The 19729-nt window shown below is 44.3% G+C and overlaps 1 protein-coding gene across 1 annotated transcript in view; it reads right to left on the reverse strand.

Annotated features, from left to right (window-relative positions):
• The window catches only part of LOC308329600 (formin), a 66706-nt gene extending 54121 nt beyond the window's left edge, over window positions 1-12585 (reverse strand). The window contains exons 1-5 of the mRNA XM_080783989.1: window positions 10101-12585; window positions 9727-9850; window positions 6968-7029; window positions 4076-4848; window positions 473-614 (exon numbers count right to left, since the gene is read on the reverse strand). Coding sequence (XP_080640115.1) covers window positions 473-614; window positions 4076-4848; window positions 6968-7029; window positions 9727-9850; window positions 10101-11954 — 2955 coding nt within the window. The 5' untranslated portion in view covers window positions 11955-12585. The remainder of the gene's footprint in view (window positions 1-472; window positions 615-4075; window positions 4849-6967; window positions 7030-9726; window positions 9851-10100) is intronic.
• Window positions 12586-19729: the final 7144 nt, after the last annotated feature.

A 19729-nucleotide genomic window follows, 5' to 3' on the forward strand; every position in this document is an offset into this window, starting at 1 on the left:
ACCAGGGCAGAGAAATCCAGCTTGATTGTGAAGCTCTGCTGAAATGAAACCAGAACAACCGGGTTGGATTGGCTTTCAAAATAAGCCAAGGAGAAGTGAACTCATTATAACCCAATAGCCTGGCTTGACCCAGCACAAAAACCTGGAAACTTGGCAACTACGGTGTGGAACACAAGAGAATAAGACTCCATTTCTTCCAGCCATCCCTTTGTTTTCTGTTTTCTTTGTTTTGATTTATGACTCGACATGACGGACGGCACTCAAAAAAGAAAAAAACACTTTAAAAACATTAAAAAGCTTCAGGTAAAGCATGTGTCATCACTTGACACATTTTAAAGTTCAGACATTTTCCCACACGGGATGTCATGCTGCACCTCCTCATCACATGCCACAGAACAATCTCAAACAAGCGGTAGAACGCAGACAAATAGCAGAAAGCGTTGACGAGTCAGAGGTTCAACACCAAACATACCTTCTTGGTTTTAGCTTTTTTCTCGTAGGTGTCGGACAATGGCTTCTTCTTGGGCTGTAGCGTGGCCTTGGAGAAAAGATCTTCGAACTCTGTGGTGTTGACGATGTCTGGCTCCTCCAGGGCTCCCCATAGTGTGTTGTTGCTGGAATAAGACAGACACTCAAAAATAGCAGACCTACAAGCTATGAGCGTGTAGATCTGCTATTTTTCAATAGCTAAAGTATAACATAATGCTTAGTTAAAACACCAAAAGGGGATCCTGCCCAGAATGGGTTAAGCCCATAGACTGTAACAAATATGGACAAAGCGTTCCGCGGGTCTAACATGAACGTAAAATGAAGCCTGTCAGTTCTTGAATTGTACATCGCCATCTTTCTAGATCCGTTTTGGCCCAGCTGGCCATTGGCTGGCCCAGACAACGAGGCGCGACTTCCCCCCTTCTTCTCTGTTGGTTTTTATTTTGACTCGAGTGGGTGGGGAATCCCGATCATAGACTGTAACGGTAGCCACGCCCCTCAGAACATACGCGACTTTATGGTCATTTGTTTTATAAATGGGACCAAAAAGAACATTATGACATTAGAAATGAGACTTTAAACTAGTGACTGGAAGCAGAAAGTATTCATGACCATGTTTATTAAGGTAATACAGTCTAGGTGAATTTGGGCCCAATTACATGGACTTCTATGGGGCTATGGGTTTTTTTGGGCCCAATGACAGCACCACAACAGGCCATTATATGAACTTTCAGGAAATTCCGATTTCCTTAGTAGCTTCACAAAATATCTGTCTGACTGCCCCCCTGGTTAAGCCCTATACTTAGCGAAAATAGCCTGTCTACAAGCAATGATGCCATTATGTTGTGAGCTTGTAGATCAGCAATTTTTGCTTATTTTTCTTTACTTTCTTTGGGGGAGAGAATATTTGTCTTGTGAAATTTTATGAAACCTTTTGGAGATTTTCAAATACAAAATAGGGATGCCAAGTTGATTAAGGTCAAAGCGATGTAATTTTGCGGGGTAGATTTGCAGAGCTACTCATGTAAAATGTGGTTTCTGCCAGGAATTATCTACAAAATATAGTTGTTTATTTCAGGCGTATTCGGTCTGCTTCTATATGTTTATCTCAATTCTCCTTTTTCCCTGCATGACACAAACTGAGATAGGGAATTCCAAAGCCAGTCGGGGCTCTGCACTTGAAAAATAAAAATAAATAATAATAAATACAAAATAAACATTCGCATTGTTTCCGAGGGTGCTGGATTCATGGCGATGGGATCGTTTCTGCAATAAAGGAGCTTTTACAGGCAATCGAGGAAGACGATGGGAGCGAATGCTGTGTTTGGGCCGTTGCTTGGCAACCTGGTGAAAGCAAACAGAAGCTGCACGCGGGAGGACGAGCGCTAAGACGTTGGGATCACAGGGTTCAGCGTGGCTCTGCTACCAGTACCTAGCGCCTCTCACCACTGCCACTGCCACAACCCATAACCCCGCAGGAGGAGACAGTGACCATGAAGCAGCACATATCCAAAGCACCGCTTGTCCACCTTTAGGATTTCGACGAAATCGATTCGAACCGATTCGAATCGATTGAACCACGGACAACAAACATTTGATACAATGTACACACTGTCAAATCCTGTATGCATGAATTTAATACTGAAAGTGCACAAATGGAATACAATGGAGCCGTGTTAAGGGTCCATTTGATTCCATACGTACACTCTTGGAGTATACAGAGCTGTAAGGGATACATTTGGTTCATAACTTGAATAATTTGACTGGGGACTCACTGGGACCCCCTCAAGGACCCCCGGACACATGGTGAGAACCTAAAGCATAGTTAGAACCGCAAGCACCCACGCGCACACACACACGCACACACACACTTATCATCACTGTTATAACTCTGTTTACTCTTCCCTCCACTGACCTGTCATAAGTTCAGTTTTTGGCAGGTCAGTCTACACTAGAGAAAGCATTTTTTTTTTACGACTAACGAGACGAGCTGGAGGTTTTACCGGGGCTTAAATACCACAGCAATCAACTCACTCAATTAGTGTGAAGTTAGTCCAATTGTCTCTGTTTGTTGTTGGCCTCCTATCGCAGTGGTGAAAACTGAAAAGTATTTATCTGGAGCAGCCAAAAGGCTTAACCCATTCTGACCGGGCACCCATTTTGGTGTTAGCATCATGTTATGCTTTACCTATTGAAAAATAGCAGATCTACAAGCTCATATCGCGCCACCGAGTGGCGCGATACGAGCTTGTAGGTCTGCTATTTTTGAAAAATTCGAAGAACGACTGACATTTTTAGAATCTGATCTCAGGTCAGAATGGGTTAATCAGACCAGTGTGTGTCCAGTGGAAACCTCGTATGAATCTGATCTCAGGTCAGAATGGGTTAATGATACTGTCCTACAATCCCCCACGTCATTTGTCACTGCCTTGCCTTCAGCAGGGAGGTAAATACTGTATGAAATGGACCGTCTCTTGAGACAGCTGCCTGGGTCGGAAAAGTTAATTATATAATCCCCCCCCAAAAGAACGTTTAGCTTGCAAGAAAATGTTATAATCGGCTATATTATGCCTTAAACCATTACATGTTTTGAACTCAAATCTGTGCTTCTGGTGGTCACTGGAATAACATAATTTGATGGGGGTCCATGATGGGGGTCCATGGCCATGGCCACAAAGTTTGAGAACCACTGACATACTAGAAACATACATTTTTCTGAAAACTGTTTGGATTTAGAAGACATAACATTGTGTCGAATCAGCCGGCAGGTCTTAATTTGGGTCAATTACATTTAAAGCTTCTAAAGCCCCCGTTGCATCATCTTCACGCAGCTTCCCCGGGAAGTCGCTCCGCGCGCTACGCTGCCGACCACTCGTTGGACTTACATTCGTGCACCTGGCATCATTTCAAGGCTTACAGCGTTTCCCCCCTCATAACTCCAGACCCTCACACCATTAACGCAGATGACACCGTTGATCCAGATACAGTTAAACATCTGACCCATTTAATGCCCCTTAAACTTGCACCTCTACTGTAAAATTTATAGCACATGAAACTGCTAGTGGCCCAGTCGGTTCTCTCCATACGCTGGCCAAAACCAGCTAGAGTGCAAACCACAACTCCACTTCCCCCCCCGACTAATCCAGCCATGGAAATACAAGGCTATAAAGCTAAAGGGCCCTGGCATTCAAGAGGCACAGACCACAGCCACTGTAAATGGCCTGGATAATCGGCTTCATTACGGAGCATCTCAACTGAACTGGGAAGTAACACTGTAACAAGAGAAATGAATGTCTGAATGTTCAGAATATGAGACGCAGCCTACAGTGAACGCCAGACTCACACAGTGGGTGGTCAAGTCAATGTCTGCCTGTTATCTCTCCTAATGGCACCACGTCAACACAGCATGCAGGAATTGTGGACAAAATCGCACAATCGACAACAAAATATTCTAAGTTGGGGGTTGTAGATCTCATCGGTGGTCCGTGGCTCAAACGCCATATAAATAATGGACCTTGATATTAAAAGGGTTGAAAAGCACCGTTGTAATGGAATGAGGGTTGTCGGCGCCACCGGGTATACGTACTTATTGTCCTGATGAATCTGGATGCGGGTCCAGTACAGGGGCTTCATGGGACAGGCCGGCTCCACGGCAGGCTTCCGCGGGGCCTGCTCCACCTTCTGGAAGCTGAAGCCCCCCATCATGGGGGGAGGCGGCGGAGGGCCGGCGCCCGGAGGGGGTGGAGGCGGAGGAGGCCCGGCTCCGAGCAGACCAGGAGGAGGCGGGGGTGGGGGGGGAGGAGGAGGACCACCTCCTGGCAGAGGTGGGGGAGGTGGGGGTGGTGCCCCTCCGCCGCACGGCAACGGGGGAGGTGGGGGTGGTGGGGGTGGTGCCCCTCCGCCGTACGGCAACGGGGGAGGTGGGGGAGGCGGTGGGGGCGGTGGTCCGGTCTGGCCTGGGTATGGAGGAGGAGGAGGAGGAGGAGGAGGAGGAGGTGGGCAACGTCCAGGGGCCCCCGAGGCCAGCTCGGCTCTGCCTCCCAGGTTCATCTCGATGGAGTCCAGGTTGAGTTTCTTCGGCGGGCTCTGAGCAGGGTGGCCGCCGCTCTCGCCCTCCGGGGTTTTGATGAAGGTGTCCCGGTCGGTTTGGACGCACACGTTGCGGTAAGTCTTTGGAGGATGGTGGTCCGCGGTGGACACGCAGGCCTCCTCGTGCTGCGGCACACCTTGTCCCACCGGTTCCACAGCCACCGCCGCGCCTCGGTCTCTCAGCTCCATCTGGCCCGTCTCTCCGTCCAGCCGCGACATGGCGACGGCATGCTCCCCTCGAAGCTGGAAGATCCGGAGCTCACATTCAGCCTGCAAGGAGCAAGAGGAAAAAACAAACAAACAAACAAAATGTCAAAAACATCCAAAAACTATGCTTCAATCAATTTTACATTTTCTTGACGAACCATTTGATGAAAATGCATCAGTGAAATTTCAGGAACTCTTCTTAGAAAAATCACAATTTGATTCCATCCGATCTTTCCATAAATAAAACCTATTAAACAGACATTTCAAGCAATGTAGAAAAATGGGAAATACAGAAATCCACCCAAAAAGGAAAGGAAAAGCTTTTGCAATGGATCTAACATATGTTTTTAACTTGTGGTCAGTTTAGAAGTGAATTGGGCATGTTGCATCCTTTCTCATGGCTAAACTAAACTCCCCATCTCTCCATCTTATTTTAAGGGTCAGCGATTAATGACAGTGATTTGCATAGCAGACAAAGGCAAATACTGAGAACCCCATAGTCTCTAATACGAGACTCAAAAGGCTTTCAACATCGGCAATTATTCTGCAATACCGTTAGCACTATGTTTTGCAGTCTGGCGTGGACATCACTTAATAATAATAATAATGGACATGACTTAAGGGACACATGATCATTTGGAGGAGAGAGAAAACAAACAAACTGAGACTTGTGATACACTTTTTAACTTTTGAGTTAATACAACATTGGCAGCTTCTATCCCGGATTTGAACCATTTTTACCTTTGAGCTAACAGAGCCTGTCTGCTTGAACGGGGGATAAAGTGAATCTTGACTATCAGGTCAAAATGTGTGTCAGATCATCATGTGTCTAGGAGACCTTTGACACAATCTGAATGTCTCAGTAGAAGAGCAGGCGGGAGACGAAATACAATTGTATTAAGTTATATTGTATTAATAAACAAACCTTTATTGGTGTGTGACAATAAAATGAAATGTGAAATGTGAGTACTTTGTCCTCCATTGATTTGAAATTTTGGATGTGGTCATTTTTTATTCATACTTTAATTAATTCCACTGAGAAAACCCATTGTTGATGTGCAAACCCTTTTTCTAATTTATATAAATATTTCATTTTACATACAACTACCCAAAAAGCATTACTGTACTGGCATTACTGTAATGGAGTATGACAGTAAGAACTAATGACAGGTTGCTCAACATTGCACTTGAATCTATAATTAACCAGGGACTTTGGATTTCATGTTGACTTAGCGCCATCTTGTGCAGCTAAAGAAAACTGCAAGTGACTCAACCTGATTTTCCACAAGAAACGTTTTAATTAGAAAGATTAGTTACCTCATAATGTACATGTAAGACATTGACACAAGTCAATTTAGTCATCCACTACCCTAGATTCCTGCTTTAAATGTAACTTTTCAAGAATTACAGTAGAACTTCCTGCTAGACAAAGGTCCCCCCCCCCCCCTCCTAGTATCTAACATTATGTTTCTGGGACAGTAGAAGCTCTCATATCCATATCGATTTTAATCCAAAAGGTGTCAGGTGTTGTTTGCGGTTAGTTGTTGTGTAGTGTAGTTTGCTGTTAGTTGTTGTGTAGTGTAGTTTGCTGTTAGTTGTTGTGTAGTGTAGTTTGCTGTTAGTTGTTGTGTAGTGTAGTTTGCTGTTAGTTGTTGTGTAGTGTAGTTTGCTGTTAGTTGTTGTGTAGTGTAGTTTGCTGTTAGTTGTTGTGTAGTGTAGTTTGCTGTTAGTTGTTGTGTAGTGTAGTTTGCTGTTAGTTGTTGTGTAGTGTAGTTTGCTGTTAGTTGTTGTGTAGTGTAGTTTGCTGTTAGTTGTTGTGTAGTGTAGTTCGCTGTTAGTTGTTGTGTAGTGTAGTTTGCTGTTAGTTGTTGTGTAGTGTAGTTTGCTGTTAGTTGTTGTGTAGTGTAGTTTGCTGTTAGTTGTTGTGTAGTGTAGTTTGCTGTTAGTTGTTGTGTAGTGTAGTTTGCGGTTAGTTGTTGTGTAGTGTAGTTTGCTGTTAGTTGTTGTGTAGTGTAGTTCGCTGTTAGTTGTTGTGTAGTGTAGTTTGCGGTTAGTTGTTGTGTAGTGTAGTTTGCTGTTAGTTGTTGTGTAGTGTAGTTTGCGGTTAGTTGTTGTGTAGTGTAGTTTGCTGTTAGTTGTTGTGTAGTGTAGTTTGCTGAATTCATGTGTGAACAACACTTACATGCAACTTCTCCACCTCTTCTTTGCATTCTCTCTTCAGCTGCAAGAGGGAAGCCTGGTGCTCTGAATGGAACATCAAGAACAACACACGGTTAGAATATGCTCTCATATGACCTACTAGAGCATCCAGTGGGTCGGGACCCCATTGTGGGTCACGGACTGATTTTCGGGTGTTGCGAGCGAATAGCCCCCTTCTTTTTTCATACATTACTAAGAAAAAAATCATTAATCAAATTAAAACAATCAAAATAAATTCAAATTTTAAAGGATTCAGTGATTTGTCTGATTTGGGTGATTTGGAAAACAAGTGTGGGGGGACATGCGACCGGCCAGCAGCACGCACACCAAGGCCCGCCCCCACTCGATCATGATTGGCGGAACGCCCCTCTCTATCCTGATTGGATGAAGGCTGGGCCACCTACCCAAATAGAAACTTACGGTTTTCTGACCACCAGAGGTTAACTGGGGACAGGGAGGAACTCCTTATATGGTCAGCACACTCTATAGTAGGGAGGATTATCACAACAAAACAAAAAAAGATGTGATATTTGAAATAAGTTAATCACTGAATATACCTTTAATCTATTTTCACCTGCTTGGGTCCCGGGGAGAATTTCTCTTTTGGGTCACAGGCTAAAACATTTGGGAACCACTGCACTAGAGCATGGGTCTAGGGACCTTAGCTGAGAGAGAAATGAAGCAGGCGGAGCCGCGGGACCCCCCCACTACATATTATAAAATTGTGTTTGCAGATTCAACTTTTTCTTGGATTTCATAGATAGCTCCGTAGACTTGTTTGACAGCACTTAGTAAGCTAACAGTATCGAAGACATTTCTGTCTTCAGTCGTAAGATACTACTGAAGGGTAAATCACTTCCCCTGTGTAACATTAAAAGGGCTACGCTCCAACTCAACCAACCTGTTTTGATTTGCAATTGTAACTACAGTGCCTGCAGTACAACAACATTCTTCAACACATACTGTACAGAACAAACAATATTATATAACAAGTTATATTTCTAAACATTTTAAAAAGGTGACAGATCTGTGTATGTGAAGAATCCACAGCGCTAAATATTTGACAGGCATGGGACAAAATTTCTATTTGTCAACCCACAGAGAATTAAAGGATACAAAATATATTTGAAGCTCATTGTAAACCTTTTGAGATTACTGATTTGATTTATCATCATGGGAATAATACTGTGTGTGGTACTGGTATTTTGCTGAGAAAGATATACGCATTACTCTGAAACATGTTGTTGTTTTATGTACACTGGTGGTGATTGTCCAGCGTGAGCTTGAATCTGGACATGCACGCACACGCACGCACGCACTCACACACACAGCTGTCAAACCATCAGGTAAGACCTTCGCTCTGCCTATTTATCTGCTAATTTAACTGTGCTTTAAACCAAGATAAAAACCTCTCCTATAAACAGTCTGTGTGTGTGTGTGTGTGTGTGTGTGTGTGTGTGTGTGTGTGTGTGTGTGTGCGTGCGCGTGTGTGGCATGCATACATACACAGTGCAGGCAGAAAAGACCGACATTTTTTCCTTGCTAAGATTCCTCTTCATTCCCTACAACTTTCTAAATCCCAACCAAGCACATAATCCTGTGATCTCATGAAACTTCACAGACCGCACCATGACTGTGTGTAGACAGACACTACCCTGGATTCCTGCTTTAAATGGATTTAAAGGATATCTTACGCCCAGCTTCATCTGAAGCTCAGCCACATACTGTATAGCACTGTGATGCTTGTCACTCCTCCTATTGCATTAGCCGGCCAGATTAAGAGTTTCGGCTGAGCACGTCTGGAGGCTCAGTGTACCGTGGCAAAAAGGAAATAAACACCAATGCCGACACAGGAAACAGTCTAAACAGTAAACACAACACATTTCTCAATGCTACTCACACATGTTCACAGCCTAAGAAAGGAGTAAGGAATATAATATGTGTAAGGTCATCCTGCTACAGTATAGCCATATCAGCACTCACTCAGGGTTTCTTTTTGCCTGCCTATCACTCTATTGTGAGGAGGGCATGGGAAAAAGTGCACGAAACATGTCCTTTTAAGTAGGCTGGAGGAGATGTTGTCAGCGTTTCTCTACTTGTTAACAAAACTAAAACACATAATAACACAAAAACAGATGCTAGGTTAATTCCTTACCTGGTATCCTATATTTTCAGTTTTTATAATAGTATATTATTTAGACTCATGCTAGGTTCATGGTTTACCAGGGAGCCTAGTTTACTGAGGCACTATGTCACTATGTACTACGTAGTAGTAGTAAGTATGCAATGAATTGCGATTACTTTGCTTATCGTAAATTGCTCCGGATTAAAGCAATACAGAAATAGTAATGTAATGTGAATTAATGCTATGTTGGAATGTTGGTACTAAGCAAAGCAAAGCAAAGTTACTATATTTACCCAGGGTAACTGGACTAAGCTCAAGAACTTGTTTACAGCCAGGCCCTGCTCATACTAGAACATTTCATGGTAGGGGTTCAATGCCTTTCTCAAGGGCACTTCAGCGGTGGTAATTTTAACGTGCCGGTCCGGGGATACGAACTAGCGACCTTCCGATATCAAGACCTTTCGCAAACCGTTCGGCCAACGCTGTCCCTAACAATACTAACAATTTGTAAGGATGTTGTAATATGTACGTATATGTGTTTCCTGGGGCAATGGAATGAGTCAAATTAGTGCCTCCTTCAAGCAATTATCTTTGGGTGCGGAGCTCCATGTTCTCACCTGCCTCCGTGTACCTGAGCCCCACCTTCTCCTCCTCATCCTTGGGCTTGGGTGGGGGCCAGACGGCCTGGAGACGCCCTGGGGTCCGGTCCTCAGTATCTATAGGAGACGCAGGAGACTCCGTCTAGCAGGAAGAAAGACAGAAAACAGTGCACACTTATAAACAAACACACTGGCATGGACACTGGAATACACACAGATTTTATTTATTTATTTTTAATTTAACCTTTATTTTCAGAGAGTCTACATTTCCCCAGAGGAAATGGATGCATTTCATTCAGCTTGACCATAAACAGGGAGAAAACATATCTGTGATATGATTACAGAAGCTATGCATTGAATCAATTTGGATTTCAAATTGTGTCACCACGTACTTTATCCTCTGTGGGACTTTTGGGCTCACTGCCAGGAGATCTGGAAGTTCTCTCGAAAATGGACTTCAGCAGATCCTTCTCGCCTTTGATCTTCTTCTTCACGGCCTCTAGATCCATAGGGTCCGTTGTTTCCTTTTTAATCACCTTTGGCCCAAAGAAACTCTTGAAGGTTTCATAGGCCATGTCTGAGGCTGTCCGCCTTGTGACGGTGGACGGTAATGCGGTCATTTCTGCTCCTGGCACTTTCTCAATCACCGCTTCCTGGCCGCTGTCGGGCTCTTTGGGTCTGTGTTCCGCAGGGGGATCCTGCAAGTGGTCCTCCGCCTTTTGTGTCCCATCTTGGCTTTCCGTGGCAACATTTGTTTCAGCAGTCACTGCCCTGGGCTCGGTCCGTTTCTTTGTCAGAGCGGCGGTGACCTGCTCGGGAAAGAAGCTTTTCCCTTTGTTCACCGTACTCTTGAGGTTGAGCAGGGCCAGGTCGGTGTCCTTCTCACTCTGCTTGATCTCCGCTAGCGTCTCCCTGTCCTCGCCTACCGCTCCCTTCCTCAGCACCCGCAGCCCGCTGAAGAGCGCCGGCAGCTGGAAGGAGGGGGCCGTGCCCCTGGAGGAGGGTGAGGCAGCGGAGGTGGCAGACAAGGCCATTGTGTCCGCAGGCTGGTCAGAGGCAGGCGTGTGGCGCTGGCTCTGCGCTGGGGAGTCAGGAATGGGACTTGGCTCGCGGACAGCTGGGCACTCTCCAGGGACACAGCAGGACAGCAACGTGGTTTGGCTCGATTCTGAAAGGTCCTTTGTCTTATCATGAACAGTGTCGGGAGGAGGCTTCTGTGAGCTGGAGCAGGCTTTAACTGAATCATCAGGTGGCGTAGAGACCTGGTTTGTGAAAGGCCTCTCAGCCACAGCCTCCTGCTCTCGTCCATCAATCAACAACCTCCTGTTTTGTCCCTCTGACCCCTTTGAATGTGAGGTAGTGGCAGCATTATTAGATGCATCCTTCAAGTCTGGAAGTCCAGATGTGGTGGAGAGATCAACAGTTGAAGGCACAGAAGGGTTTCCTCCTCGACGCATAGAGCCAAGGCCAATTCTAGACATCGCTTTCCCCATCGTTTCTCCTTCCTCTGCCCCAGTGGAAGCAGCACTCGCATCGGGCCGACAGTTTTTGCTCTGCTGAGGAACATACAACGGCGACGCAGGGTCTGTCCCCAAGTCCGTTTTACTGGCGTACTTGTGTGTGTAAAGAACAGATGCGTCTTTCAGCGATCTCTCCAGCAGACTGTGCGTTCTGAACACAGGCAGCTGGTAGACCCCCGGCTCATCAATGTCACACATAACTGGACTGGAGGTCAGCTGACCCGAGTTATCAACACCATGTCCATGACCTAGTATCTCACTGTCCTCCTTGTGTAGGAGGGGCCCGCCGGTCTCAGCAAGTGTGTCCGATTCACTACCGAGGGCCCCCTCCTCATCCTCCGTTTCCGTATCGCTACAGATTTCCACCATGGTGACCTGGACCAGATCGGGGTCGACGGTCACGGTCTCTGATGTTCCACCTCGGTCCTCCTCACAGGACTCCGTCTCCCATGATTCAACATTCTGCTCGTTGTCACAGTTTCCAGACATATCTCCAGGCACTTTGAACATGTCACTGCTGATAACATCCCCGGCACTTTGATCACCTTCGGACGGAGAACTCTGCTCGTTGGACAGTGTTCGGAAAGACGTCAGCACGGCAGTGCGGTGGCCTCTCGCGGCTGGCGACACGGAACGTTCCCAGGCGAAGACATTGGAGAGTTTGTCCAGGAAGGAACCTGGGGGCTGCCTCCCCCGTCCGTCGGAACCATTACTTACACCGTCCATCTTTACTTAACCTGTGACATTCACTAAGAGCTAATGGAGTCGGTTCCAACGACGAGAGAGCAATTCCTGCACAGAGTGTCCATTGAGAATGTCACAAAAGGTGCATCTCCTAAACTCCAGCCATCCAACCTGCCCCTGTTCCACTTTTACCGTTGCTCTGGAACAAAAGGCCTTTGTGAGGACAAATCCCCCCTGGCTCGTCTTACGCTCTCCAGGAGGGCTCCAATTATAACAACACTATCCTATAATCCTGTTAAACTACACACAAGCAGACACCATATATATACACCGTACTACACTTTCACCACTTCACATACAAACTCATTTTAACTGTACATTGTAAAAGAAAAAAAGAAAAGAAAAAAAAAGTTTAGTTCACTGTCCTTTGAGTGAGATTCCAAATGACGTCCTGGGAAAAAAAGGCCACGTTGTTCACTTCAGTTGCTGGAGGCATGAGTCTCACACAGAATAATCTCCCTGGGAAACGTGGGAGAAGTAGCCACTTCCACGCTTTCATGAACACAAAAAGGGTGCTTTGCAATTCCAATAAAGTTAGGCGTCCTTCCTTATGTGTCGATATAGAGCCGGGAGTCTTTTTCCACTGCCAAGCATGTGGGTGTGTGTGTCTCAAGGTACATGACAACTCTCTCTGTTGTAATGGGTGTGTGAGTGAGAAAAGCCCCTCTCTCTCAGGTTGGATAAAGTGCGTGTCTCACTGGTCGATCCGGTCTGGGCCCGCCCCTATCCCACCCTGCCTGGGAGGGCGCTACGGTACAAGGGGAAGGCACCACAGGTGTCTGGTTACTACGGTTCACTTCCTCATAATGGCTTCCTCAGGTGAACACTCGGTGCCGTGCTGCTGCCTTTCAGTGTTGACAGGTTAAGAGAGAGAAATAAGCAAACCAGGGGGCTCGTTTCACGAAACTTGGATTAGAGATTAAACCGGGATTTAACTGATATCCTGGCTTAATATATCCTGGATCAGCGATTAACCGGTTTCATGAAAGCTGGTTAATCTTGCCAAATTAAGTTTGCCAGTTAACCTGGATATGTTGAGGCTTGATTCAGTTTCATGAAAGCAATGCCACACTAGTTACCATGGAAACTAATGCTGTGGATTTAGCCTCCTCCGGACCAGGCTAACAGCCAGGTTTAACCTAATCCTGATGTCTTTACTGTTCATTAAGCAGTCAATCTGATCACAAACCAATGATTTTTTCCACACGTATTTAATTATTATGGGTTTATGTTGCCTTGTTTTAATCGGTCTGCATTAAAGGACTAATTTAAATATACAAAAATTAAAACGCAAAAAATATATAGGCTGCACAACCTGATCATGACAGCTTGCGAGCTTGTAGATCAGCTACTTTGTGGTACAGAAGAATGATTATATTATATTATAAATTTTTTATTTTTTGTAAAAGTGAAAACCACTAAATATTACCATTACTCATTGTTTTACAACATATTACCATTTTAACGTTTCACCCACTATTGAACCCATGACCCACGGTTCACCAGTCTGGCCCCTGTCTGGGCAACAACCCCCTTCCCCAAAGGTAGCTCCCTCAGAGGAGGGAGTTATGCCTGGCCAAATATCACAATGCTACAATATCATTATGCTTAAAATATAAGTTAAGAGTAGTGGTAAAATGTAAAATGACTATATTTTTGGGTCTACGCAAACAAGCCCATGCAAAAGAAGCGAGCCCTTTTGCCTTTTAAACATAATACATAGCCTATTTGAACATATTGCTGAACTACAAGCTCACAACACGTAGAAACCATGACATGTTGTGAGCTTGTAGATCTGTTATATAAATAAAGAAATTTAGGAAAATGTAGAATATATTTTGAAACATTTTTACAACACAAATCTAGTTCCTAAAACATTAGGAAACAAGACCAAATAAGCAACTACACTTTACATAAAAACACATAAAGCAACTTTACATAAATACAAGCCCAAAGTCACTTATAATAAGTGGACATGGCAACACTGCTGCCTTTGTGCAATGTAAACACAGAGGTGGGGTTAAGGCGTATACAGCACAGCCCACAACTGCTTAAGCTCAGTGGTGGTGACTCTGAACAGCAGTGTTGCCATGTCCACTTATTATAAGCGACGTTGAGCTTGTTTTTCTGTAAAGTTGCTTGTATTGTAAATATTGGTAGTTAGCAGTGTTTGGGGCTTGTTTCTAAAAGTGTAGTTGCTTATTTGGGCTTCCTACCTAATGCTGTTTGAATAAGTCATTTTATAAACATTTTCATGTCAAGGACCCCCAAATGTATCTGTCTGTGTATCCCCATCTGAAAACATTTTGTGCCAGGGACCCCAGTACTAGATTTGTTTGAAAATAGCAGATCTATAAGCTCACAAATGTCCGATGTGTATAGGTTTATAGTGCTCATGTGTTAGTCGCTTATTTTGGGCTTGTTTTCATAGACCTGATTGCTTATTTCTCTCGCAAAATCTGGCAACACTGGTGAGTAGTAACACTGTTGTAATTATGCACAATTAAGGCTTGACCCGCATCCTTGTATCTGTCCATAATCTCATAAATGTACCTAATCACTCTGAGTCTAAACCTCACAAGCCCAAGCGAACCCTATTTTGGGCATGTCATAATAGGCGAACATTCCCTGTTGTTGAGGGGACCAAGCAGACCCCTGGGAGTCTCTGTTCTTTTTCTTTTTTCACGTTATTATTATTATTATGAAGATACTGCAGGACCAAGTATACAGGCTGCCAACTTGGACAGTGTGTACAATCTGCTTGCTAGATCTCCATCTATTCCCATTTCTCTAGGCACCTTATCAGACAACGTCACACTGGTAAGCACCAGCATACACGCACAGGCCAGCAGCACAAGAACCCTGTCTTTCATAAGATGCAATGGGAAAGTTCTAACTGCACTCACGTGTAAAAATGCACCAATCAAACTTTCAGATGCAGTTTTTCTCCCAGTGTGGAGGAATAATTTTTATTGTGATCTCTCACTCTTGAAATATATAATCCATTGGTTTCTGTTGTGTGTGAACATTGAACAATAATAGCAATTCAAAGCAGTTGTCCTCAAAACCACACCTACATTCGCTGTCATAAGAACGGGAGGTGCGCTCATGATCACAGCAGCAGAGCCTGTCTGTGCATGGCTGCAGCCGCTGCACGCGCATTGGTTGTCAAACATGTGTCAAACATAAACACATTATTATTATTATTATTTTAAACACCCCGTCGCGCGTCAGCTGACTTGCCGATATTGCTTAATTCTTACATGCGCTGGACATGATCAGCAGTGGAAAGAGGACGGTGCTTGAGCAATCCGTGTTATTCTAAAATCGTTTTAATAAACATGGTTAATATGACATATGGTATTAGTGTTATTTCTTCATTCAGAGCCTGTCAACACATTACACAGCATAAGAGAGGTGATGGAGCAATCAGTGTGTAAATGTACAGTATGACAGCTATAATTTCAATAAACATGGTTATGACATGGCGTTGTAGACACGACGTGGAAGTGTAGGTTCTGCCGTAGTAGAAAGGGCTGCGACGGCAAGCAGGTTTATGTATCGAGCACTAATCCATTTCCGGTTGCCGGAGCGGTCCCTAGTGTCTCCTAGGGTGCACCTCACTAGCCAACTCACAAGAGGAGGTTGAATGAACTGAAACCAGCGCTCCCCAAAACAAAAGGTTTGGAGATCTGTTGGGAATTGATTACATGAAGTCTCTCCCCCCCCCCCCCCCCCCCCCCTCTGCACGTGCCACTGGTGGGGCAGTGCGTGGCTTAAAGTGCAAAGATACATAATTATCTGTGTACTTAATAAACTTAAGAACAAATCGTTTGCTCACAGATGAACTTCAGATCAAGTGAATGAGCAGTCAGTCAGTCAGTCACCACCTTCAATAGAGGAGAGAGCTTGTAGGATCACAACAGAGATTAGTTAAATCACAACCCACAGGGTTTAGATTACCGTGATTACTGATTAGTCAGTCTGACACTGACTGCTGGAAGCAATAAATCACATTCTGAATCACTCACATTAATGAGTACAGGAGGGTATGCATCTCATTATGTGGTAGACATACTCTACTTGACTACTTACTGTCTTTTTTTTTTTTTTTGGGGGGGGGGGGGAGACCATCAGTGTTGAAGGTAATTGTAACAAATGACATAATGAATATACAATCCTTGACTGTTTGTTATATAAAAAAAACTGACAATAAAAATAAATGTATATGATGGCCACTGATCGTTTGCAAACTGTGAAACTGTGGCTACAATATAATAAGCACACAGGATAAGAAGAATGATTTCAACGTGAAATTGGAAAGCTCCAAAATACTTCCAAAGAGGTTTTGTGTGTGTTTATGCACGAGAATTGATCCACATCCGAGTTAGGATTGCATAATCTTATAACTGTACATAATCACTCTACAACTTTGTAACTAAGTAATAGATTTAGTGTTTCTGATGCCATGTGTTGTCCTTGGAGGGGAGAGCGTTTAACTCACAACAGAGGATTACTAAATCAAAACAGTCTGTGACAAGACAGACACCTCACAGTCAATATGGAATGAAAAAGAGAATCCGAGAGGCTTCTATGGGAAAATACAGTACAGTATGTGCCATTTCAAGCAGCATTTTCCCCATCATTAATCAGTTGAGAGAGACTAGACATATCGGCAAACTACAGGCTGTAATCGTGCACTGTTTCTAACCTCGTACAGGCCATGGTTGCCCGTAGCAACCAAAGGTCACTCCTAAATGCATTCCTTTAAGCCGGCCGATTTGACGTGACCAAATGGCCGTCACAGTCCACAGTCCAGTCCATAGCACATTTCAAAGAAGATATCCTGAGACTTGTTTATTTTCTTTAACGTCCTCAATTAGTTGCATCATTTTAAATTTGAAAATGTCCTTTTACATTTGACATTATGTTTAGTTAGTCAGCAATGATTGTTTTTGTCATAGATGTTATAGAATGTAAAGCTCTAATGCGGTCAGGGGGACTCTACTATAGCTGAACAATAAGTATGTTATGTAAGAGTATAGTGGTATTTCATACACATTGTATGGGTAATCCCTTTAGAGGTCAGATTAGCCGGAATGCACTAGAAAGAGGTGGAGGCTTACCCCTGCTGACAGACAAGAGTCAAGACATTAACAGCTACTGTACCAGTGGTGGAAAGTAACTGAGTACATTTACTTAAGTACTGTACTATACTTTACTTACTTCTACTTACGATCTCAGATCGAAATATTGTACTTTTACTCCACTACATTTATTTGAAAACTTTAGTTACTACCGGTAGTTACTCTGTAGATTTGGATTATTCTTACTAAACATACATTAACCACTTCAGCCCTATAGACATTTCGGCCATTTGAAAATAGCGGATCTACAAGCTCATTGTGAGCTTGTAGACACGCTCATTGTGAGCTTGTAGATCTGCTATTTTCAAAAGATTTGTTATTGAAATGTGACAGTCTGCTTAAATAGTACTTTCTTGCTTTTGGTACTTGAAGTACATGTTGATACCAATACTTTGGCACTTTTACTTTTACTATATTGCAGTATTTATACTTTTACTACGTACAGTACAAGATGTGAGTACATTTTCCACCACTGACAGCTACACACTGAACTGTGTAACAAATGGACTCAAACAAACTAGATAGAGGCCATTAATGAGCAAACTGGACATTCAACCACTTTCAACATGGCGTCCCTAAATATATATAGGCTGTTTTTTGAGTGGTGTAACCACTCCAAGGAACAGCAATGTCCGTGTTCACCTATGTGTTGTTCACATATGTGTGTCTGTGACGTTAATGAGCACCAGTATATGACTATGAGTACCAGTAGGGGCGCTGTTGTGCCAGAAACAGAGAGAGGGATAGTGCTGCACTGTTGCCTGCTAATGAGAGAGAGAGAGAGAGTTGCACCACTCAGTTCACACGGGTGTGTGTTTTTTGAGTGGTGCAACCACTCCTACAACCAGCAATGTCCGTGTTCACCTATGTATGTATGTATTAATGAGCACGAGTATGACTGAGTACCAGTAGGGGCGCTGTTTGCCAGAAACAGAGAGAGAGAGAGAGATATTATTAGTGCTGCACAGTTGCCTGCTAATGAGAGAGAGAGAGAGAGAGAGGAAAGGAGGGGGGGGGGGGTTACACCACTCGGTTCACACGGGTGTGATTTTCTTTTAAATAGCCCATCTACAATTTCACAATGCACCATGATACGACGTGTTGTGAGCTTGTAGACTGGCTATTTTTACCATGCAACACCATCATACCACAAAGTATAGCATAGGACTAAAAATAGTTATAAATGTCATATCTGTCCCTTTATCGAGGGAGCTGTCACAATGCAGTTGCACTGGGGGAGAAAATGCAATAGCAGCAGTATAACAATAGTATGCAATAGAGGAAGTGGATTCCTCGGAAAGACACGTCATGAAAACGAATCACATCGTGACAGTGACAATGGAGCCCCGCCACAGGCTGGTATGCAAAACTGTAAAATTTACGATCAATTTATGATTGCGTTCGACACGACACATAACGAGAGCTTTCATCCTCTCATCTGTGAGATTGATGTGTTGTCTGATGGAGAGGACGGACAGGTATTGTCTGTTGGAAACACAATGCTTGCAGAGACACTCAACCACACCCAGGTGAACAGCTAGAAGCATCAAAGCCTAACCCAGATTGCATGATAGAGCACATGAGGACATGAGGCTACTCTCTCATGGTGCTGCAGAACTCGGTCCCTCCCGTTACGCCGTCTGCTTCTGCTGCGAAGGAACTGCAGGTCTCCTTTGGTTGAATATGGGCTGGCGCCCCTCTAACGTCTGGCTTTGTGTGTTCTATCCGTGACGTCATGTGTTGTAGCCTGGGGTCCACCAATGCATTCTATGGCATAGGCATCTCTCGGCAGGATCCGCCGGGAGAATCTAGACGCAGCTGTGCGACATTAGACTAATTAATGAGTGACAGAGAGAGAGAGGAGTGTGTGTGTGTTTGTGTGTGTGTGTGTGTGTGTGTGTGTGTGTGTGTGTCAATTTAACAAAGGTGCAGACGATCAGAAATCAGCAGAGAGTGATCGACGTTTGCGCTACTCTATGCCGAATTGAAGTGGACTCGTTCCCAGACTTAAAAAAAAAAAACGTCTGGGTTTCCGAGGCGTGACCAAGCAAATGGACTTTTTCTAGCCTGTGTTCCTTCTGTTCAAGGACTTTATCTACTGGTGCTGCTTCTTTGAAGAGAATAAAGCCAAACCCTCTTGACCGGCCTGTCTGCTGTTCCATTTTTATGGTGCAGTCTGTCACTTCACCAAATTTAGACTTAGTCTTGTGAATGCTGCTTTATTCATCCCGTTATGAATGTGTTGAGCTGGAACCTCAAGTGTGGTAAATGGTGCTTCCGTCCTAGTTAGTTGCATGACATTGTGCAGTAGACAGCTGCACGGTTATGCTCGTGCTAAAGCACGGGGTGTCAAACTCATTGCTCAAATGCGACTCAGCGTGGTCCGTTTAGCCTTTCGTCCGTGCGTGTAAAGGCCTCTAGTGGTTAAGAGGGAGAGAGTGGTACAGTTTTGGTCCTGACTTGTCTGTGCAAGAAGTGCTGATCCAGCAGTAGAAAGGCCTTTGCCTGTTTATTTGCTTCAGTGACACCGGTACAAACACCTGGAGACATCAAACCGACAAAGCGTGGTAATCTCAGAGGACACGCAGGGGTAAAGCAGAGGACACGCAG

The sequence above is a fragment of the Protomyctophum bolini genome (genome assembly GCF_963924005.1).
Source record: "Protomyctophum bolini genome assembly, chromosome: 15".
In the NCBI taxonomy this organism is placed as follows: Eukaryota; Metazoa; Chordata; class Actinopteri; order Myctophiformes; family Myctophidae; genus Protomyctophum; species Protomyctophum bolini.